The sequence below is a fragment of the Apis mellifera genome, linkage group LG1, assembly GCF_003254395.2.
Source record: "Apis mellifera strain DH4 linkage group LG1, Amel_HAv3.1, whole genome shotgun sequence".
NCBI classification, from domain to species: Eukaryota; Metazoa; Arthropoda; class Insecta; order Hymenoptera; family Apidae; genus Apis; species Apis mellifera.
This window is the reverse complement of record NC_037638.1, coordinates 23,104,751-23,128,500: the sequence shown is the minus strand read 5'-3', so window position 1 is coordinate 23,128,500 and position 23,750 is coordinate 23,104,751. Positions and strand designations below refer to the sequence as shown.

The window sequence follows — 23,750 nt, the reverse complement described above, 5'->3', positions numbered from 1 at the left end:
CTCGAGTATCGTGTCACAATACCGCACACTTTGACGTTAAAAAAAATTATTATTTTCTATTATTTTACATTTCATTCTTTTTCACATTTTTTTTATAAACAGAAAAAGAATTTTCATAAACAAAGAGAAACAAAGAATATCCCGATACAATTTCATAAAAAAATCCCAGGAAAATATTCATCTTATTGAATTTATTCATCTCTTTCTTAAAAAGAAAAAGAAAAATTCCTTTTTTATTACTCCCAACTATTTACACCGCAACCAAAAAAAGTTAGAAACATCTATTTCTCCAATTCGGTGTCCTCCTCCTTGCCCTCTCCCCTCTTTTCCTCCCGCTGATTTATCGGGCAAAGAAAAGAAGGGAGGGAGGGGACTTGTTAATTCGAAACGGGCGTGTTTCGCCCGGGGAACGAGCGAATCTAATGGCGATTTTATTTTTCACGGGGATGCACGGTAGAATGTCGCACATGAAACAGGCGCATTAAGCAGGTGCGGACTACGATGTTCCGTATTCGGCCGACTGGTGTGTATATATATATATACGCGGCAGGATCGCGTGTCGGCAATTATCCAAGACACAAAACGATACCGTGAAACGCACGCCACGCCGCTTTTCGACCTGCTCACTTCCGGTACGTAATTACGAGCATTTTGTCGCAATCGCGCCACCGCCACGTTTGCCCCGCGATTTGACGCCGAGTTTTGCGGCAAATTCACGGCCCGTTGTTGCATTTGCCCGACCAGTTTCGCGAATGCGGCCATCGCCGATTAATTACGCGCCCTTTCCTCGTAACCAGAAATTTATTATCCGCTCCCTCATGTATTCGGTTCATGCGATGCTTTGGCGATCGTCTAATGTCCAGGGACCGTTTAACTTTAGAGAGGTTAAGATTTTTAAGATCGAGGTTTAAGATCGGCTCGAAGAAAGATTATTTTGAATAGCAGTGGCTGTCTATTGGAGCAAGGAGTTTTTTAGAAATTTTATTTTTTTCTCGAAGTTTGTATGCAAATACTTCTTCACCTAATTGTTTCATTTAATAACTTTTATTCCATGGTTTTTATTTGTTACAATATATCGTAGAATAATTTTTGTTGATAATCCAAATTTTTCAAACTTGATTTACTTAAAAACGAATTTGGATTTTTTCCGTTTCGTATATCGTTGAAGATATACATTTCTTTCGATTTTTCAAATTCCACTTTTCGTATTTAACCGTTGTACGAGATTAAAATGGAACAAAGAAAGCGGAAAAAGAATGAGAAATGTAGGGGGAGGAAATCTTGTAGATTTGAAACTTTGTCGTTAGAAGAGGTTTTCGTGCGAATTAACGAGACTAATGCGTTTAACGTGGAAATCGTTAGGGAACTGGAATTTCGTCCGTGGATTTATTTCTCTTCCCCTCTCCGTTCCTTGCTCCATTCCCGTGTTTCGAGCAATCCCTGACCGACGTTCAAAAGAAAGCGCGCAGACTTTTTCTCGCGTTTCGTACTTCCAATTCGCTCGATATCGTCCTTTGCTCTCTGCTTGCTCTGTCGTTGACGATCGTAGCGGAACAGCGGGGAGAGAAGATACGGAAGAGTAGAGTCACGGGCCGTGTCATCTTGCCTGACCCAAATAGGAAAATTGCTGGACAGGAGAGGAGCACAAAGTTGGCCGACGAAATGTCAGGCGATTCGAATAATCGTCATTTCTATTTCCTCTTCTACCTCCAGTTTTTCCATTTTTCTCGACTTTTTACCCTGCTCCACGATCGCGACATATGTAAAAAAAAAAAAAAGAAAAAAAAAAGAAAGGGATGTTCTCTCTCGTTCCGATAGTCGGTTCATCGACGAAATTGAGGACACGATTCGGTATAAAATATTCGTAGGTAATATTTTTTCAATCAAGATCGTTTTACGAAGTACGGTATAACCTTCTTTATATTTCATATCACGGTATATCTAATGCAATACAAATTTTATATCGGTACGATTTATATATTTAACATATCAATGAGATTTTTATTGATATTTGAATGAAAAAATTCCGGATTTTCGCGTGGTGAATTGGTATTCTGACGTATAATAAAAAATTGCATATTATATTAGATTTAGGAGATAAAAAAAAACCACATCGTATAATACTAATTTTCCTCCGTAAAATCCAATTCGATTTATCGTATGATATTTTTGTCGAAATATGTAATTTTAAAATTATTCCAGAATAATCCAAGTAATTATTAAAAATCATAACGTATGTTATCGTTTCGTCGATGCATGTAAATCTGTTGAGAGATGTAATATGATCGAATTCGTATAAAGTTTAATTTCTTCTTAATTCCCCCTAACTATGATTTTTCGTTCGGTTAATTGGAGTTTGTATGTTCGTACGAATATTTTACGAAATATTCGTGGTAAAATGCATATAATGACACAATATTAAACTTTTCTTCGTTTATTTTTCATCGAAAGCGCAGTTCAATTGGCGATAGTTAACGAATAATAGAAACTTATTACACAGTTTAAACGATCGGAATCGAGGGAAATTATTTAATCGAAGAAACGGGGAAGAATTGATTAGAAACGAATCTTTTTAATTTCGTTTCCATGTTATGTTCCCTGTCGTTAATAATTCATATCGGCTTTATTTTTTACCATAGCGTTCCAATTCGAAAGATCGTTTGTTTTCGTTCGTTTCACGATTCTATTTCAATTTCAATTTCATTTCATAAATCAATTTTTAACCGAATCTACTTTCCTCCTCCATAAATAAAAATCGACAATTTTAACCAAATTTCACAGAATAATAGAAGGAAAAGGAGAGAAAAAAAACGATAAACAAACGAAACTCGATTCAATAATATCATTTATTCTTCGCATTATCCATTATTATACGCGATAACGGATCAGAAGAGCGAAGCTTTTCTGCTCGATGCGCACCTCGCATACGACGATGAAAATAATATCACTGATAAAAGAAAGAAAGAAAGAAAGAACAAAAAAAAGAGAGGAGCAATCGACAATCGACGTGATTTCCACAGTATGATCGCAATTACGGATGGATATTTTTTTTCATTGGCTTCGTTCACCGCAGCACGAGCCTGTCGTTATTTATAATAAAATCCTTCCTTCCTTCGCGATCCATTGATATTCCATTCCATATCTGTACACATTCCGGCACCCCACTTTCGATTAAATTAACCCTCCCTCCCCATCATCAATCTCCGCGCTAATCCCATAAGCATCGGCCCTCCCACCGACTCGATCGCTCGATCGATCTCGAATCATTTCTACTGGAACCGCGAGATTTGCCAAATCTGTTTCATCCACCCAACGGGTTTAATTCAAATTCATACGCGAGGGGGACGAGGAGGGGAGGACGCAATCTCTTTAATGAACTAACGCCCGGCCCGCAAAAATGGAGCGAACCGGAGCGATTCTGTCCGTTGTACGGCTAAACCGGGGATTCGGTCGCGCAGATTAAACGATTATTTTCCACGGCGCGCTTTCGAAAAAACGAAACGGGGCCAAAATCTCGAGGGAGAAAATGGTTTACGACTTTTGGCGGGGGACGGGCGCGTGGCGAATGCCGGGAGACGGGGCGGCAAAGAGGAAGGAGGGAGGAGGGAGGAGAGGCGGAGGCGCAGAGTGGACAGGAGAGGAGGTTGGCCGCGGTGGCCGAGTTGCGACGACCGATTTCCGGGATTTGGCTGACGTTTAATGAACGCTGGCAGACGTTTTGATTTACAGGACGGTTTGATTTCCGCGCGGGGCACAATAACCGCCAATTTGTAAATCGGCTCGTAAATCTGGGCGAGGAACGGGCAGCCAAGCACCGCGCCGGTATCGTTGGAGACCGATGCGAGCCGACGTATCGCCGCTCCACTCTGCCTCCATTTGTCCCAATTGGATTAAACAATCGGCGCCGTTAAAAGGTATCGTTGTTTCGCGTATTACCGGTAAACACATCCGTAAAAAGAGAAAAGGAAAAACCGGGTATACACATAGACTGTTGGAAAAATAGAATTTAGCGCGGCGGCACATCATCGTCGCGTACGTGTTTTCTTTTCGTTCGCGTTTTGAATATATTGATTTTCTTCGAATACTCTTTGCTGCTCATTGTTGCGTGTATATATATGTATATATAGGGGGATTGAATGTTCGTGAAAGATTTTTAAGTATAGATTTGATGAAATTGACGGGGATGGATGGAATCGTAAAATTAAAAATTCTCGGAATCGGGAAAAGTTTTTCGTTTGTTATGAAAAAATATAGGAGAGATGAAGAAATATTTATTCGAATAAATGCACGCAATGGTGTTCCGTGAACGGTTACGAGATTTAAAAATAGGATTTTGTGTTTCTCTGTATTCCTTCAATTTGATTAAATTCACGAAAATAATTCACGAAAAAAACATTGGCATAAGATATATATCGGCGAGATTTTCTTTCGATATATCGTTTCGGTTACGTCAATAGGGAAGAGAAATGTTTAAATGAAGATGGATGGAATAAAACATATATTAAAATTAAATTTATTTTTTTAAATTAACTCGTATATTTTTTAATGCATTAGTAAATGTCGATATCGCTCGACGTTTCTCTCGAAGAGGTATTAACCTATTTATGTCAAAAAGTTATTAGGAAATATTTTAGTTGGAATTTCGTAAAAATTCATCATATAGAAGGGAAAAGAGAAACACGAGACAGGAAGAACAAATTTACAAATTTAAACTTAAAATATTCACTAGGCCAATAACTTTTTACTATAAATTCCTTAGTTATTCTTTATATTATTATCTTTATATTATATAAGGAACGACGTTCGCACATAATTTGTATATCGAAAAATATAATGCGATTTTATGTAAAAAAACAACTATCGTATCCATCCCTGTCTTTGAATCGTTCAATTTTTATTTCAATTTGTTCCAAATATAGGACCGAAAGAAGATTATTAAATTATTAAAAACGAGAAAATTATATAATATTTTAAGCGAGGTAAATATAATTATCTTTGACGGATAAAAATTCCACACACTTTTCGATTTTACGATGGATCGATAATACGAGAGTCGAGCGTCGATCAGTGGAGAGATCGCGCGTCGTCCCCTATTTCTAGAAGTTTGTTTAAACTCGTTATGCCGCGCGACAACAGGAAAGTTTGGCGATCTGTGACGGGACGGAAAGGTTAAGGGATAACGCCGAGGGCCATATGTAACTTGCCGTTTCACACTTAGGCGAGCCTCTGTCACCAGGTGGAAAGGAAACAAGGGGGAGGGGAAGGGAGGAGAAGGAAAAATGCAACGGGCCACGATAGCGTGAGTGAACGGGCGTGATGTCGTTAACCGAGTTTACTAATTATGGGTCGAGCGCGATAGCTCGGAGTTACTCCCGGTAATTTGAACGCCGTGGATGTGTAAAAGCGTGATGTAATAACAAGAGAGCCGCTTTGGCCGAAGTGGCCGTGTGATATTGCTCTAAAAATCTCCGTTAATTAACTCGTAAAACTTGTAATAACGCCAACGAATCAAGTTACACGATTACGACCCTTAACGTTCGAGTGGCCAGTCGGCCAGCGAGCCGGCCCCGGCTTTCAACCCCGGCTAGAAAAAAAATCACGGTGACAATGTTAACCCGGTGGGTGGAAACGTGAATTTTTTTTTTTTTTTTTTTCATAATCCACTTTACACTCTCCATACCGCGAAACTTCTCGAAAATGTTACACCGATTGAAATTATTCGAGACGATCTCGTTTCGTAAAGTAGAACGTGTTGTTACATTAACGTGTTAGTATTATTATTATTATTATTATACACGTTGAATATTGTGTCGTGAGAAAAGAGACAAAAAGGGAAATGAGAAGAAAAAGAAGAAGAAAAAAAAAAAGAAAAGAGGAGGAGAATGAAGGAAAATTCTCCTCCGGAGATAGAGTTCCTTTATTATATAGAGATATGCTTTTCGGTAATATATTTTGCACGAGATAGCGCGAATCGATTTCACGCCTACAGATTACCGATGAGTAAAACGTTTTTGCCAGCGAATACAGCTGAAACTGCACTTTTCCAACTTTCCCTGGAGCTCGATTAAAGCCGCCTGTCTGCTAGAGAAATTGCAAGAATCTTAAACGGAATACGTGTTATTTCTCTATAATTTTATTTCTCTCCCCTTTTTTTTATCCTTGCCTCTCTTCGTCTTTCTCTACCCTACCTCTTTCCTTTTCCCTCGTTTCGCGCGATGAGAAATCGCGTATAATAAGTAATTAGCGAAATACGCGAGATCTCAGAGCGAACGATAAAATAAATTCAGCCGACGTTCGTGTTACTTTAATCATTAGCTCGAAATATCGGTCTCTCGGGTCATGAGAGAGAGAACGTTTCGCATCAGCGCAAGTCGTGTGTTCGCATCAGCAAAAAACTGCACCGCGGGATTTAATTTGGTTTGGGAGCTTTATATATGATATTTTTGTATATTTAATCGAATTTAAATTTAAATTTATTTCCAGATTACCCGCGAATACTATGTGTATCTATTTAGCCAACCCACTTTATTTCCTCGCGATATCAACGTTCGCTCCGTGACTCGCGAATTAAATAAAGCGATAAAAGAGAGAGAGAGAGAGAGAGAGAGAGAGAGAGAGAGAGAGAGAAAACCTACGATTCTCGATACACTTTTGCCAATTCGTAATAGGGAGAGGGAGGGCCAACCTCTTCCTATTTCATCAATCTCGATATTCTTTCTTTCTCCGGATGCTACAGGTCGAATCACACTTCGAACCGCGTTCCTTTCAATTCTCTTTTCCTCCACCCTTCTTTCCACCAGCCGACGGAAAAATGTTGGGATTTCCTCTATATTTTCTCTCCTTTCCCCCTTCCCCCCTTTCTTTCTTTTCATTTCTTTTCACCTTGTTCATCGAGCCATCTCAGAGATTGATTTCTCGTATCCCGTAGACGTATAGTCTCTATCCTCTCGAGTGGTTGTACATATATTACAGCCCAATAAACCTGATTAACATTGGGTGTTCGTTAATTACAGCATCCCTCTATTAGACCGACTTAGCCATGCGTTAATGATTTCACGGCCTCGTGGATTTCCGACGTATCGACGAATCAACGATACGCGATGCATCGCAATATGCATTTGGATGTGCATCCTAGACTAGATGGATGCGTATTTACATATCCCTGTCGTGCTCGCTGCGTACCCTGGATATCGAGTCTTTAATGATAGACCCTGGCTTATTTATTAATTACCGCCGATCCTTTTCATCACCGTCGTCACATCGATCGATCGACGGTCGATGTCCCCTTCGACTTTTCCGTGACCTCTCCTCCACGAGTTTAAAATTCATATGGAATAAAAAATGTTAAGAGTACCCTCTCTTTTCTCTCTCTCTATCTATCTCTCTCTCTCTCTCTCCATCTCTCTCTGTGATTTATTTTTACATTTCTACTCGTCTGTTCGCAGATAAGTGACTTCGAGGTGCAAGTCGTGGAACGGAGGTAAAATGGCGGACAATCAGAGAAGAAGACGATATCTGACCATCAGTATACTCCACATCATTACCATCATGTGCCAAGGTAATATCTCTCTCTTTTTTTTTTTTATCATCGTTTCAACTCGCGCGAATTTTTTTTATCACCTTTTTCTCGTAAAGTTTATGAAAAGAATAACGTTTATTCGGAAGGAGGACGTTCAATTCAATCTCGACAACCGTAATTTACCGTCTTTTTTTACGATGAATTGCATTCGAACCGTTTAGAAATCTATTCTAATTTTTGAACGAAAGTGCGAAGAAAAGTGATTGTAACCTTCGTGGTCTTTGCATCCATAAGCCGGCCCGACGCTAATGGAACTCGCGTAATTATAAAGGCAACTACAGAATGCCGCTCCGTTCTCTAAATAATTACACGCGGTGAAATAATGTTGGTTCATATCGGATAAATTAGTATTATATCTCGATTAGATTCGTGCCGCAGAAAATGCCCGGGGAATTTAGACTGCGACGCCTGAACGGAGCTCTGAGTACCATCGTTTTACATTCTTGGAAAAAAAAAAAAAGAAATTCACTGAAAGGAAAACATTAACCGTGAGTGGAGGAAGAACGTTTTGTAATTTGATTCCATTACAACGGGACGATAATTTGAACGAATAAAATTCGGAAAAGTTATTTGAAGCCAAGTTCTCGCGGTTTGCTCGATAACGATGGTGATTACATAGGGAACGTATATAATTTTTGGCTCTTGGATGCCGTTTCTCTTGGGTGTACATACCTCGTTATATCGTATCATATGGGTAGGGTATACATAAGTACGTAAGTACCTACTAACGCGTTGCTACTAATTGCTGCACGCAGACTTGGCGCTTCACTCTGAATATACCGATAATTGTCCCGCTTCTACGTATTATCTGCAGACGATGGAACGAATTCGTCTTATCGTTCCCTTCGGTTTAACTATTCAACCGGTCGGTCGTTAAATGTTAAGCATAATTTAAATACCGTTTGAAAAACGAGACATTCATCGCGGCCACGCGAAATTTCCTCGATCCATAAATTGAGCCGCGTTCTACGATGATTATACGTATATAAATGGAAACGATCAATAGCAAGGGAAAAAAAATAGATATATAATTCTTCGAGGGAGAATAAATATCTTTGGAATACCTTTAGAGTGTCGATATTCAGGAGATCAAGATAAATAGAAAATGTTAATAGGCTCTTCTCTTCTTCTTCTTTAATAAATAATTTGATAATAATATTTTTGATAATATATCAATTTTTATTCTCGTTTTATCTTCCCCTCTAGGATCGATTTTTAAAAATATCGAATATTATTATAACGTCTCGTGATCAAACTCATTCGAATTGATTTTTTCTTAATTTTGCCCTTAATTTCATCCCTTTCGTTCCTTCCATGTAAAATTGCTAGGGAAGATTATCAGATTGGTTTTTCGGAAAGAAGATCGGTCGAAGTTTCGACAGTTTCGCGGACACTCGACGAGCAGGAAATCGATGCTCTTTGTGAATGATTTAGTTGCTCTAGTTAGGGAAGCTTTCGTCGAGCGGGTGGATCGCGTTCAATAATACGTAAGAACGGCATAAATTTCAGTCGAAGCGTGAGGGTGAAGAGGAAGATTGCCGCGCAAGTATAACTCGGCGAATAAGTATAAGTTATCGGTAAACGCTGATAAAACATATTACGCGTTAGTGTTGGTGGCGTTAATCAATTTTCCATTCAACGTGCAATCTCCCCGTGCTATCGGAGGGGCTCTTTGAATGGGGCCGAAAGCCGATGCAAAGAGGTCTTAAGATCACGAAGGCCGTTGGGTACTCGTAATTATTGTTAAATAAGAAGGTGGTTCACTTCCCTTCGCCACCAACCCCTGTTCAACAAGATATATTAAGGCGTCGTGAGATAAATTCCGGCTTCGCTTCGCTATTTTCCAAGTTTTAATAAACGATTTAGTGCAGTGGCCACGAACGATCACCATTCTTTGCCTCTATTCACCCCTCCCCTCCCCTCCCCCCCCTGAAAACTGTTAATAGATATTCTTCGAGTTAAGCAATTTTAAACTCGATCTACGCTATTGTTTTCTTTCCACCCCCGACCGATTTATATTTTCGAATATTTTTCCACCGTGTTTATGGGAAAAGTTTTAGACTTTGAACTTTACTCCGAACGGGGGAATCCCTTAAAATTACACGCGGCGGCACCATTTTCTCACCCAATTCACTCGGGTGTTTTTTAATTTTTTATAACTATGGTTTGCCATTCGGCTAAGAGAGAAAGGTTAAAAAAAAAAGGGAAAAAAAAGAAATGCTATTTTTCAATCGAATCGAAACGGCGCTTTGTATACCGACCAATTTATTCAGCAGCTCGAGTTTGCTTTGGATAACATGGAAAACATTCGAAGTTTGTCTGATCCTTTCGATGTTTTTCACGCCTATTTTCACCAATTTTACACGGGGCATAGAAAAAAACATAACACATTTTCCAACAAAAATTCCTCCGAATACGCGAGAATAAAATACCCGGATATGAAATCGCAAATCGAACTCTATAATTCTGTGATGTTTCTAATTTATCCGGCCGAAAGAAAAAAGTGGCAGCATAATAGAATAGCAATCTCTATAAAATACACGATTGTCGTGTAGAATCCATTCAGAGATCCACCTCCGTCGCACCGAATTAGTTATTTCAGTAATTACTTGGCGACGCTAACTACTTCCTTTGCAAGGAGATGCATCGATGCAGAAAATGCCTCGTAGACGTTATTTCGAAGAAGAGGAGGCGGTTGAATCGATAGGTACCCGCGTGGCACGGTAATTTCGGATCGCTTTGAGGCACTAATTTAAATACATATTAATACAACGCGTATGCAACATCCGTCGGCAAGGCGGAGCGCACGAGGCCAGGCCAGGCCGTGTAACCAAGCAATCGGTGCAACTACATGCATCGTGTTCCCGGACTTTGTCGGCGGGATTGTGCACCGACTTGCGTGCTTGCCAACCAATCAGCGTAGCCGGCTATGCATACGAACGAACTCGTCGCCCACACGACGGGAGAAACCTAAACCTGGACAAATTCGAGCGAATCGTGGTCGCCTCGTTGGCCGCCGTCAAACGGATCTCTCTCACTGGTTATTGTCCCTTTCGTCCATTCTTCTTGTCGATTCTTTGTCCCGTGCATCTGGCAAAGCGTACTACCCCCTTAGACGTACGATTCAGGAAAATGGTGTGAAAGAGCGTCGAAGTTTCTCCAGATGATTGGTTTCGAATTCTTCTAATCAAATTTCGTCGATGTTTTTCCCGGTTGAAGTTTTTCGGGAAATTTATTTCGTGTCGTTCGATGGGATACGAGTAGCTGCGCCGCAACTTATTTCACCGAATCACCATTTCAAACAGAAAATCTCGCAGGGTGTAATGAGCAGGTTTGAACCGCAGAGGTGGATATATATGTATATATATATATGTATAAAGCTATAGGTTGAATAGGGAACGGGAAAACGCATTCTGAAATTCGAGAATGTTTGCCTTTCCAATGCAGCGTATTTCTCTCACCTGAGAAATACCCGCGTAGAATCATTACCGTCGTCGCAATATGGCGGTTCATTTGATTCGAAGCGATCATCGAAGTTGAAGAGAGAATTGAAAATTTTTCATCGTTTTAAAGAAATAAATGGATAGCTTATTTTTTTTTTAGATATCGAGATAAAAGAAGGAGGGAAAAAGAGAAAGGGGAATTTGGTGTACGAAATAAGAGAAGGCCGCGTGGTGGTGCTTTACCGGTGCTTTTCCACTGTCGTTCCGGCGAATGGAAAAACTTCTGGTATTCCCCTGGTCGACGGCAAGATCGTAGATTCTCGATGTAACCTTTGTACCAAAGAATAGCAAAGAGCGGAGGAAAGGAGGAAAAGGTGGAAATCCTTTGGAAAAAAAAGTACCTTACCTGGGTCGGTTCCTCGACAGGCGCCATTCCGTTGGCGCGTTGAAAACTTTCTTTTCTCGGGGTCCGCCATGGCTGGCCATGGTTTTTTTCCTCCTCCTCGCGCGCTGGGGGTGGCGCAGCCCCGTCGCGTAAATGCAAAGATATATTTAAGATGTTATCTCTGGAGAAAGAGAGCAGAGGTTCATATTCAAAGTTGAGACATTAAATGTACATTAGCGGCGTTAGACTGGCGTACCCGCTACTTAACTCGAACACGTGCACGAGTTTCTTTCGTATCAAATTGAACTGTGTTCTTTTCCCTCGTCCAATCTCTTCTCTTTATTAGTTGGCTCTAGTAGCGTAGTTTCAGTATACGTAAGTATACGACGTTGTTACGACTTCGCGCCCATCCAGTTGAACGCGATTCGATCGAATTTCGAGTAGTAAAATCTGGCGAGTCATAAAGCGTCATTGCGAACATTAATTTAACTAACAATGAATAGAAAAGAAAAAAAGCGAGCTGAATCTACTGTTAATTATTTTTTTAAAAATATGTATATCATTTCTAAATCAAATTATAACTTTTTTTTTTTTGAAAATAATTCTTCGTAGAAACGCAAAAAAAAACGACATTATTGCATATAATTACAAAATAATTCAGGATCGTACGAGAGTCATTCGATATTCTAAAATTAGATTGATTTATTCTCGCAGTATTTATTACTGCGAACGAAATGGATGAGACTCGGTGCAATAGGAAAAATATCATAGCAGTAGTCGGCGAAAGTTTGCAAATGTATAAAAAGCGGGCTCGATCTGCGGAGGCTGTTTTTACGACGACGCCGCTTCAATAAACCCTGGACTGAATTCGATACACTTGGCGTGGAACGTGCATTATCCCGCGTGGAGAGAAGCGTAGTCCACCGATGCGGAAAATATAAAGTGATTTCTACCGAGAGTTTGACGGGGGGGAGGGAGAGTATAAATGGCGATGCAAAAAAAAAAAAAAGAAAAAAAAAATAAAAAAAAAAAAAAAGAAAAAAAGAAAAAAATCGCTTTGAAAACCATGAGCGCGAATGAACGCCATTGACTGTTGAGCACACTCGGGTGAAAGAAGCCACTCGTTAGAATAGCCGCTTTACGTGTCCGTTTATCGTGCACGACACGTGATCATGCTTGATTTACAATGCACGAGTGACGCGTCGTCTCTCCCCCCCTCCCCTGTCGCAATTTTGTTTACTCTCGATTAATCTTTTTTTTTTTCTTCTCTCTCTTTTTCTTTCCTTCTCGTTTATTACCGACTCTGATTTTTTTTAATCAAATACGGGGGCGAAAATATAATGTTACTCGACTCTCGTTCCTCAAATTATCGATACGTCGCGATACAATGAACAAGACGGATATTTCAACGTGTCCCGATATATTTCGCGAATTTTGAAAATATTTAACGGAGAAAATATTCGTTCGCGATGAATTCACGGGGACGAAAAAAAGCGGCAAAATAACGAAGCGATCGAGTCGTTGTTTCTCTCCCTCTCTCTCTACGATCCGATCGAAATTTTCGACGAATTATTCGACGGATCGCGATAATACGTACGAGCGCAGAGCATATCTGGCATATCGTGACCACGATGCGTCGTTCGTTTCCATTACCGCGCGGAAACGAAGCCGTACAAAAGACGAAAGCAGACAGTTGCAGGGGTTGAAACAAGAAGGGCCAGCTAAAGTTTCTTTACTCGCACGACTGCTGTTCTTTCGACGACTGCACATGCCGCCCCGCGTTAACGAACGAATATCTTTTTAGCGCGACGGCGAATGACGGTGGAACTGGTGGTTGGGATACGTGCATCGCGAGCGAAAGAAGAAAAAAAAAAGAAAAGGAAAAGAAAAATACAAATCCCCCCCCTATTGCATTTTCGCATTTTCCCAAAGTTCGGCAAAGCTCGATAACCGAGCAACATTGATTGAAACGGAATCATAATGCTTTTTCCCGTGGATAAAGTTAAATAGCACTTTGGCAAGCTTTCGATAAAGCTTTCAACAGTGCCGAGTCTCTTTAAGATGCTCGTTTTCTCCATTGATTTCCCCGGACAGATGGAATTACGAAGACGTATAGCTGGAGATCGGGACGACAAAATAATTCCCTTTCTCCCCTCGTGATCCTCGTGGAAATGGTGACTCTCTCTCTCTCTCTCTCTCGTCTACGCTATCGCCGGCCGGGAAAGTTAATTCTTCTCGAGGAAAGTTAGCCAGGGAGGGGGGGAGAGGGCGTTCGAAACTGGGTTAAAACCATTAGCCAACGGCTATGAGATCAAAATACATTTAACGGTTTACTAGAAGTCGTAGACGATAATTGCTTTCCCGGTGCGATAGCCATGCGCGGGACGCGGGACTCGCCTTTTCCAGCTTGACGACGATAAGAGACCGGAACTTTTATCTTTTCGCGAAACATACCGATCGATTAATCGGCGCGATATCGTGGAGCGTTCGCAGTTCACCGGGAACAGAGGCCACCTGAATTGCTGGTTGTTGCACACACGCTCGCTCCCGTACACCTGGGAAATGAGATCTGCGACAGCTATATGACGCGTGGAACGCGAAACCGAGCAAACATATGTATGCATATATATGTACTTATTTAAATAGTCGTAAATAATCGTCACTCGAGCGCATTCTCGAGCGTTATCCCGTTGAGAATTTCGTTAGGATAACAAGATTTTCGATTTCTGTTATCCTTTAGCGATATATTTTTTCGAGGAATATTGTAATATCGGATATGCAGTATCCGTCGAACGAAATTAATCGGAATCCCGAGAATAATTCAGTGTAAAATAAAGATATCGAGAGAGTTTATCCGATGCGTTCAACCTAGATATTGAAAATAGCGAGAATGTGACGTATTGAAATCCAAAGTTACGTCCCCGTACTTGGAAACTCTTCGCTATTTTTGCGAATACGAAACCGTTTGAATAATTTACTATACGTGACGAAACACGTAAATTCCTCGTCGAACTCGATCAAAGCGACGCTTTTCGAAAGCAAATTTCGCAGTTCCGTCGAATTTGTTCCATAGTCGCGTCGCTGCCGCCAGGGATATTACCTCGCCCCGCTACTTGATATTTATAGAAACGAGTGGATTCTCGATCGAGTCTCAACCATTCTTCGAGTTCGAGAAAAAAAAAAAAGAAAAGACACCCCTCCGAGAATGTTCTCCTTTTCCAGCTATCTCTCGCCCCCAAAGATTTCCACCCGCACGTCGGTTCTCGCCCGTTAATATTTTATTATCTTCCCGCCGCTATTTCCAACGTTTTCCAACGTTAGCCGAGGCATTCGATGTTTCTGCGACGGCAGTTCGTTTCGGAACGCAGTCTCGCCGGTCCTTGTCCAAAATATATTTTTAGGTAGAGGGACGGGGCGATACATACATGTGGAATCGCATATGTGGATAGACATGCATGCCTCGCATGAAATAGTAAGTTCTGAGGCGGCATTCGGGGCGCGTGTGTCGAGCGAGGAGGGGGACGTCTTTGCAAACTCGATTCGATGAGAGAGAGAGAGAGAGAGCGACGCTGCCTTCTCGCGGCCCGTTTAATGGCATTTCCGTGTGCTCCTCCTCCAAAAGAGAAATATTAAATTTCGCCACGAAGAAATTCGTATATCCGCGGCGCGTGGTATTCTTAGAGGCCGACGACGACGACGACGGATGCACCGGCGTTGCTGTCCCACTTTTCAAAGATCCCCGATATAACCGGGGAGAGACCCGTGTCAGAGACAGACCTCCTCCTTCTCTTTAACCCCGCCAGGGACTTGCGTATCGTTCGGATTATCTCTCGAAATCTCTCGCTCGCGATCACTCACGTTTGCCAAATTTGAAACGTCGCACGAAGAAACTTTTAAACTTCGATAACATCCCTCTTCTCCCGCATCGAGAGAATCGAATAATCTCTTTTCGCAACAGTAGATACGAGGACAAATTCGAAACGTGTCACGAATCGATATTATTATCACAGATCGTTTGATTATATCGACGAGAAATGATTAATTATACTACCAATTATTTCTATTTTTTCGTTAAAATTCCAATTATCTGTGAGAGTATATAGTCTATTTTCCATCGTCGTTACCGTTTCCTTTCACTTTTTTACGATCGACAAAACTACGTGTAACTAGCTTGGGAATACCGCGTATTATCGATGATTCAGAGCTCGTTCCAAGTTTTCTAAGCCGAAAACGACTTTTAAACAGTCGCAGATAACGAACGTTCGAAACGTTAGCTTTATCGCGCATTCTTGGAGCTGAACTCTCTCTTTAAACGGCTCGTCTGAACGTCCGAGCGTGTTCGAGGGACGAGCGATAAAAATTTAAATAACACTCGGCCGTGCTCGGGGACATTCATCGCCGCTATCGCGGGTGCAAATATATTCGCGGAAGACACGGCCGGCCTCGAAACGTTTACGTATCTCGCGCGGGGGATCGGCGAGCAAGCGGCGAACAACAAAAATTACCTTCGCCGTATTCCGGCAACGCGGCTAGTTATGCGGCTACGCACGTTCGTGCGTGCGTGCCCGCTCGTGTACGCGCGCGTTGAATCTCTCGTACCGAGAATACCGAGTTTGCGACACCTGTGATCACGTACGGTATCGCCTACACCTATCCGTAATAACACCGTTTTTTTATCGTTTTTAAAACGTTTATCATATCCATTCATCTTTCGTTTCTTCCTACCTTCGAATTTGAAATTGAGTACAAGTACTTTCATTTGCGAAATTCTTTTTCGAGGTCGGTTTATTCGAGTGATGTGTAAAAGAGTGTGTAAAGGATTTTTTTTTTTTTTAAATCTTGGTAATTTCATTTAGAGTTCCGTGGCTTCTTTAAACGAATCGTTTAATAGACTGATGCACGTATCGTATCGTTGGTTATCATTATAAGTTCGACGACGATCAGACTATTGGATTGCGTTCCAGTCTGTGCACAGCTCAAGTTCGATGTCTCCTGCGATCGTATCTCGGTCTAATAATACAGCTTGGCGTATTAAAGCTTATCCTCCCGATCCTAGCATCGATTGAATAATGAAATACGAAACGGTGAAACGAAGCCAATCGTGCGATATTAATAAGATATAAAATATTATTTTCGAGAACGAAGTCGAGGAAGATTGAAAGTTCACCGTGGGGTTCCGTGCGAGGAATCGTAAACCGGCTCGTTCGTTCCCCGTTATCGCCCCTTGTTACACGATTTTACAACTTCCGTATGCTTGCCAGCTGCTTCCTTAATACGCGAACGCGCTTCCTCGGAGAAATGAGGCGAACGCTTCTCTTCAAACGCTCGCGAAATCTGTAAAATTTTTATCTCGCGAACGCGATGCACAAAGCCGGTTTTATGGACGACAATTACCGCACTGTGAGAAGTGGGTTATCTTTTGAGCGGTTTTATTCCTTCCCCGGCCCGCGATTCTTTCCGTTGAGAAATGGCAGCTGCCAGGCCTGTGCCTTAATTCTCCTCTTTTCCCGGATATGCAAACCCCCTCCCTCCTCCCGCTCCACAACGGATAAATATGTCCAAGCACAGACGAGAGGCTTGTTGGGGCCACGTTATTTAATCGTACGATCGAATCGCGAGATGCGCTCGTTTCTTTTCTTTTTTTAAAAATTATTCTCTAACTTTTCATTCTCTCATGCCTTGCTCTCTCGTTTAAAAATCGCTCAGGTTTTTGTATACGTCAAATCGCAAAGATCGCGTTTATTTAAAATGTAAATTAAAAAAAATCAATCGTAAAAGATGTACGTGTTTTTTTTTCTCGTTGTAAAACGTTTCCAAATTTTTGTGAAATATGCATGCATGCATGCATGTATACCGTTTGGCGGGGAATCGATATCAGTTGCGCGGAAATCTCCACCTTTTGAACTGTTCGGTGAAGGGTTGCCAGAGCACGGTTATCAGGCGATCGCTCGAGATGACGAGGGGGTCGAGCAGAAGGGTGGCTTAATGCCCCCGCCACCACTCTAATTTCGTCTTTTCGAACCTTCTTCTTCCGAGGTTGAAATGCAATATCGCCGTGACGAAGGAAACGCGAGGCATTCGATATTTCCAAACTATTTCCAAGACGGATTTCTTCCCACCCCCGGCAACGGAAACCGTTGGAAAATCAAACCGTCTGACTTTCGTTCCGTCTGCTAACGATCAATCGATCGTTTCCACCCTTAATTAATACCTCGCGTTCGATTTTCCCATCGACCTTAAAATTACTCGATAATTGATCTCTTTCTCTCTCTCTCTTTCTCTGAACCCGAGTTCACTATTCGTTGGCCAAGTCTCCTCCTCCATTTTCGGTTCAGAAATTTCTATTTCGAAACGGAAATTCCAGATTCTCCCGATGCCACGCCATGGAATTTCGCCAAAGCAACGTTCGTAGAATGAAAGAGTGAAAAAAAAGGAGGGAGAGAGAGAGAGAGAAAAAAAAGGATCGATGGCTTTTATAGAATCTTGGAACGTCGGAGGAGGAGGAGGAGGCGAGGGTTGCCGCCCAATTAGTCCACACACACTTGTACGCTTGTTTCCTGGAATGAAAAGCGCGGGTGTATTCAAAGATTCCAACGGTTGAAAAGCGACCGAGCGGATATAACGTTATCCATTTCGAGCGGTTCGTCGACCCCTGGTCGCGCTCGTCATTTTGCAATGATAAATTACGGCCACGGGATTGCAAAAGGTCGGAGAGGGAAAGTGCAGGGAACGTTGCACTTTGGATATGGGTCAAGAGCTCGTGGTTGGTACCGGTTGAACAGGAACAAAATGTTTAATTGCACTCCGTCCTTTCTAGACGCTATTTTCTCCTCGTTTCTCTCTCTCTCTCGCTTCCTGTGACATCGTCTCGTTACGTCGTATCATCTTGCAGAGAGAAGAAGGTATACCCATCTATATTCCCCTCGGCCTGGCCGACATCGCGACGGAGAATCCCGTCGTTTGTTCTGGAAAGGATTGAATCGGGCCGGGTTTTCTCGTAATTATTCCCGGTGAAATTAGTGCCGTAACTACGGTTTCTCGCGGCCATTCCGCGGCAGAAAGAGAAAGAGGGATGACGATGATGGCGGCCAACTTTGCCTCGTCAAATTTTCCGTAACAACTTTTCCATGGTGATTAAGTGGAACAACCGCGATGCTCGCGTTTCGAGTGGCTTTCGACACCGGACCGAAGGGTTTAAAAGAGGGGGGCAGCGAGCGAGGCAAATTATTTTTCGCCCGGAAAGGAAAAAGTCGAGGGAGCGACGATACTGCTACCCATGGCCGAGCTTCAAATCGGACTTTCAGGGATGCGCCGCATTGCGGTGATCCAGTTAACGGAAGAATTTTAATTGACGCCGCGTTACTTCAACGCCGACGATAATGCATAATTTATGACGAGCGTAGTTGCGTGAGAGTTCGAGATCTCTGGAAATCTTCGCGTAAACAATAAATATCGTCAATCGTGTCTGTTTCTTGTATTTGTGTCACTCGATACTTAACCGGTTGATAAAGAAAGAGATTGAGAAGCGAAGAAAAAGTGGAAGTCGTGAACGAGAGATCCAAACGCGCGACGTCACGGAAATTATCATTTTTTCGAATTCATAAAGCGAATCAAAGCAAAATTCGTTTTATCGTTCTCGCCGTTCCACTTATCCCCGGGCGATAATTATTTACATTGATTACTCGCAATTATTTTAGTTCGTTTCCCGTCAAATTTCCACCGTGCAATTAGTTAATAATTAAAGTCTCCAAACGTATTACTTTCCACGCGATGCTCTCGACACGGTCGGTTTCATTATAACTCGTTATTCCGCAGCGAAACGTTCTCGTTAACAAAAAAAAAAAAAAAAAAAATATATATCTAACAAAAAAAAGCGAAGCAAAAAAAAAAAAAGGGAAAAAAAGAAACGCGGAATTGTATTTCGCTTACGGTCAATGGACGCGTTAAAAACCGGACAGCGTTAATGCGTTGGCCTCGTGCATCGCGCCGCCGCCCGCCCCTCCATTGAAATCGGTCGAACAGCCGGGAGTGGCAACCCTCTGGAGGGTGGAAGATGGCCGATGACACGGTTATTAAAAATGTAGCGGCGCGGATCGATGATATCCCACGTTTCTCTCCCGCGTTGTATTTATATATTTCAATGAACCGATAATCGTGATGAAATTCATTGAATCGACGCGGCGCGAAATTGTACGAGTCTGTCACTCGAGACACCCCCCCTTTCCATCGGCTGGTCCCCCTCCCTCTCGTGACGCGAAAGCCGGGGGAATCACAAGCGTTGCGGAAACGATCCGATACGCGGCGTATCTCGCCTGCATTATTGTGACTGCAATTGCACGCGTTCGACGCCTCGCAGTTGCGCCTCTTCCGTTACAAAATACGGGGACATTTTCAGAAGAAGGGTGGAGAACGCTCGACGGTGGTCCACCATTCTCTTTCTCCCTCTCTCTCTCTCTTTCCCTCTTCTTCATCCGATAACACGCAAGGACGGATCGGTTTTTTGCTCGTGGAACAATTCCATCCTGGCTATTATCCACCGTTCGCCGCCCTTTCTTCCTCCGTTTCCTTTCTCCACCCCTATCTTTTTCCCCAAGAACCTCTCCTCCACCTGTCGGTCCCCATTCCCGTGTCCATATTTCCGGCGTCGCGCAAAAACTATAATTGCATAAAGGATGTGCCCTCTCTCCGCTCCTCGCGTGCCGTGGACCCGGGCCAACCGGCACCAACCGTTCCCGTATATCTTCTCATTGATTCCCTTATGGAAGCTAGCCAGTCGCGTGGACGATATTCAAAAGATTTTCTCCTCCGACTCGAGAGACTTGTCTGGATAGAGGAAGGGAAGGGAGGAGGGTATTTATACATCCGGTATCTTTGATGGGGAATCGATATTATTCCTTGTTTCGTAATAGTCAAGCGAGAACTTTCCACGAATTATCAACGATACGTGGAATGGAGATAGTAAAATCGTTATACGATTCCTTTTTGCCGCTCTTTTCTTTTCATAACATATGTACATACGATGAATAGTTGAATTCTTTTATAAAAATTTATTGCACGGATAGATTTTTAAATAGATTTCTACTCTTCTCCTTCTGGTTGAAAAATACCAGAAAATCGATCCCTTTATTGAAAAATTCGATACGTTACTCTCGACTCGATGAATAAGAGTCGATTAAGCATCGTGTATCGTTCTCATCCGCTCGTAATGCTCGATCGTGGTGGTGGTTGGGCTAATGTCGGGCGCGCGTGGACCGACTTCTCGAAAACGATTAATGCAAAGTAGCTCATCGTGTCAGTTAGCATAAACGGTAAAGGCGGAGCGGCGCGTATCGCGGCACGAAGGGTTGGCGGTCCGGTTAAGCCGGCTTAGTGTCGAATGCCGAGGCGCACCGTTTCGCTCGATGCGCAATTTGTAAGCGGTAACGACGCCCTTTGTGCACCGTTAATACCGTATACGATTCTTTGACCACTTTGTATATACAGGAGAAGTAGTAGTATACGGAGCTTTAAACGAGCTTTTTTTTCTGCGAGCAATTGTTCCACGAGATCACGACGGAACGGCCGAAAACGTGTGCGGAGGACGGGACGGAAATGAAAACGGAAATCAAATTTATTCGAGAAAATGGCTCGGCCTTTGCGCGTGTCACCGTTTCGTTTCCGTTGTTTCTTTTTTTCATTTTTCTTTCTTTTTTTTTTTTGTTTATAAAACGATTAATTTCGTATCGTTTCCTCGGCCACGTGCCGTGAAATTTAAACGGCGCACGTTCATCAAACCGAGCGGTCATCGTGTTCAACCTGTTGACTTTTCTTCGCCTTTGCTTCATTAAAATCGGATCGTTGGAACGATCGATCTGTCTCGATCGACGCGCGTGTTTCGCGCCACTGCAACGGGCGTAAATCGGAAGGGTTGCTGGTGCAGCTGCGTGTACGAAAAATTGGCGACTTTAATAAAAATTGAATCGATTACAAGCTGTTGCAGAGCTTTGAGAGAACAGATGACTCTCGCATGACAGTTATTGGGGGGGCAGAGGGGCAGGGACTGGCCGACGAGAGAGGCTACGAGGATTTAATAATGGGGGACAATCAATCTTGCCGCTAAGTGCGTCATACGAAGAAAGATTCTCGTTTACGAAAACAAATAACGCTACGTGTTTCTCGTGGAAATTGTGGAAACAGGAATGTAGAATTCGATTCTTAACTTCGAGGGTCGTATCGATTCAAAGTCGAGAGAAACGAAGTGAAATTAAAAAGAAGAAGAAGAAGAAGAGGAAGAGGAAGAAGAAGAAGAGAGTGAGAGTGAGCAGAACTGCGAGGTCGAATAATCACCGGAACTTTTCGTTGAAGATTTCCTTAATTAGCGGAACAAGTCGTCAGCCTTTATTAATTGTAATAACAAGTCGACGGTTATCCGGAACTTTACGCAAGACGATTCAATTATTACTTTCAGCGAGAAAGAGAAGAAAACGTCGAACTTTTGGGGGATAGGGTTGTCTGCCTGTTTCGCCACGATTTTCGATAAAATAAACCGCGACCGCCAAGAATTAACGTTCCCTTCCCCGCCCGAAGGGGTCAGCAGCCTCATTCTCCGAGTCGAGTTCTCCGTTTCTCCTGAAACGGAATTCTTGTCCACCGATGCGGAGAAAAAGGTGGTGGAGGCCGACCAAGAGCTCAACTCGCGCAACTTCTCCCCTCCCTCCTTCCCTCCTCCTAATTTGAATAACACTGCAACAAATACTAATTTAACCGTGCTCCGTTTTCATCGTTATCCTGGGAAACTGGCGAGAGAACCGACTAGGAAGCTCGCGTGTTGGAAGATACGTAACGGGGGGAGAGGAGGAGGGGGTTGGAACGTCTGGAGTCTTAGATTAATCTAGGGTCTGCGCTAGTGCCGATGCTGGTGCTGCTGTTTCCAGGCTAAAGTTTTCCTCTCGAACCCAACGATGGTAACCCAACTCTTGTGACAGGGGAGGGAGGGAGAGAGAGAGAAAGAGAGAGAGAGAGAGATAGGGAGAGAGGATACTTGTCCAATACTCGTATAAGTATAGCCGAGGTAGACCGACTAAATGAATATAAATGACGTTCTCGCCTCAGCCGTTGACCAGGACAAACGTGTACCCGAGGATTTTCACTGTCTATTCCTCCACGCTTCCATCTCTATAAAGTCCTCGCATCACTTAGCGACAGGATAATGTATGTACACGGGCGAGCTCCAATGCAAACGAGCCTTCGTGACCAACGGAATGGCTAATCCTGGCGCTGATGGTAATCCCATTAAGTCGATTTTTCAAGAAAATCGGATTTCTACTTTTAATTTTCAACCGGCCTTATTTGCGTCTTGCGTATGTGTATAAACGAGGGAGGAGGGGGAGGGGGAAGGGGATTATAACGACTGGGAAAAATGTATCCCCGCGTATCCTCGCTCGAGCTCGTTCGAGTCGTATCCGATGGTTGAAATTGTAAAATCTTTCCACGTCGATTATCCTCCGAGGGAATTATATTATATTTCGATAATTAATGAATTTTAATCCGTAACATGGCGATAATTAACGAACACGACGAAAATCGATGCACGGTTGGCCGCGAAAATCTTCATGTACGAGTGTACATCTTACTCGAGTTCGATTAAAAACTTGTGTTCTCCAAATGCAAAACGAACATTCCATTTTCGATGAAATTTTCTCACTAAAGCATAATGGGAAGAAAAATGAATTTGCGCATCTTGCTTAATTTCAATCCGATGGTTGAAATTGTAAAATCTTATTATCAGTTATCACCTCTTTGAAAGAATTGCATTGTATTTTAACAATTAATGAATATCATATATCATAATATAGAATAATTAAAATATATAACGATCGTAATTGGAAATCAATTAAAAATCTTTTCAGTTTTATTTTGAAATCAAGGTTTCTGTTTTCTTTCTTTCTTTTTTTTTTTCTTTTCGATATAATCTTATGAGAATAGAACGAAACTTAATATGTATAATATGTATAAGTATACATGTTAAGTATGCATACAAGGTTGGCAAACGAAAATTAGCCTATTATCTGTTATAGCTTCTACTCATGGTCAATTATGGTTAAATAGTGGTCATTGTATTGACCCCTTTCTCCAAAATTATTCCTAATAACTATCCGAGTCTCGTAGATATTTCTGGAAATATTCTCTTTCGATACGAACTAATTACGAATTTATTCTTGAGTTAAAAGTAATAAAGAATAACGTATCGTTCCATAAATTTCTTCCTTCTTTTGGAACAATATTCCGTTTTTTAAAGAAGGAAAATTTTATGATTAAAAAGTTGGAAATAGCAGCTTTAAGCACCTTATTCAATTTAATTTAA

The 23,750-nt window shown here is 42.1% G+C and overlaps 1 protein-coding gene across 2 annotated transcripts in view; it reads left to right on the top strand.

The window, feature by feature from the left end:
- Positions 1-23,750, top strand: part of LOC410662 (lachesin) — a 273,388-nt gene that overhangs the window by 5,261 nt on the left and 244,377 nt on the right. For both annotated transcript variants that reach the window (XM_026446143.1, XM_026446141.1), the window contains exon 2: positions 7,446-7,558. In XM_026446143.1, the coding sequence (XP_026301928.1) occupies positions 7,486-7,558 (73 nt within the window). In that variant the 5' untranslated portion in view covers positions 7,446-7,485. The remainder of the gene's footprint in view (positions 1-7,445; positions 7,559-23,750) is intronic.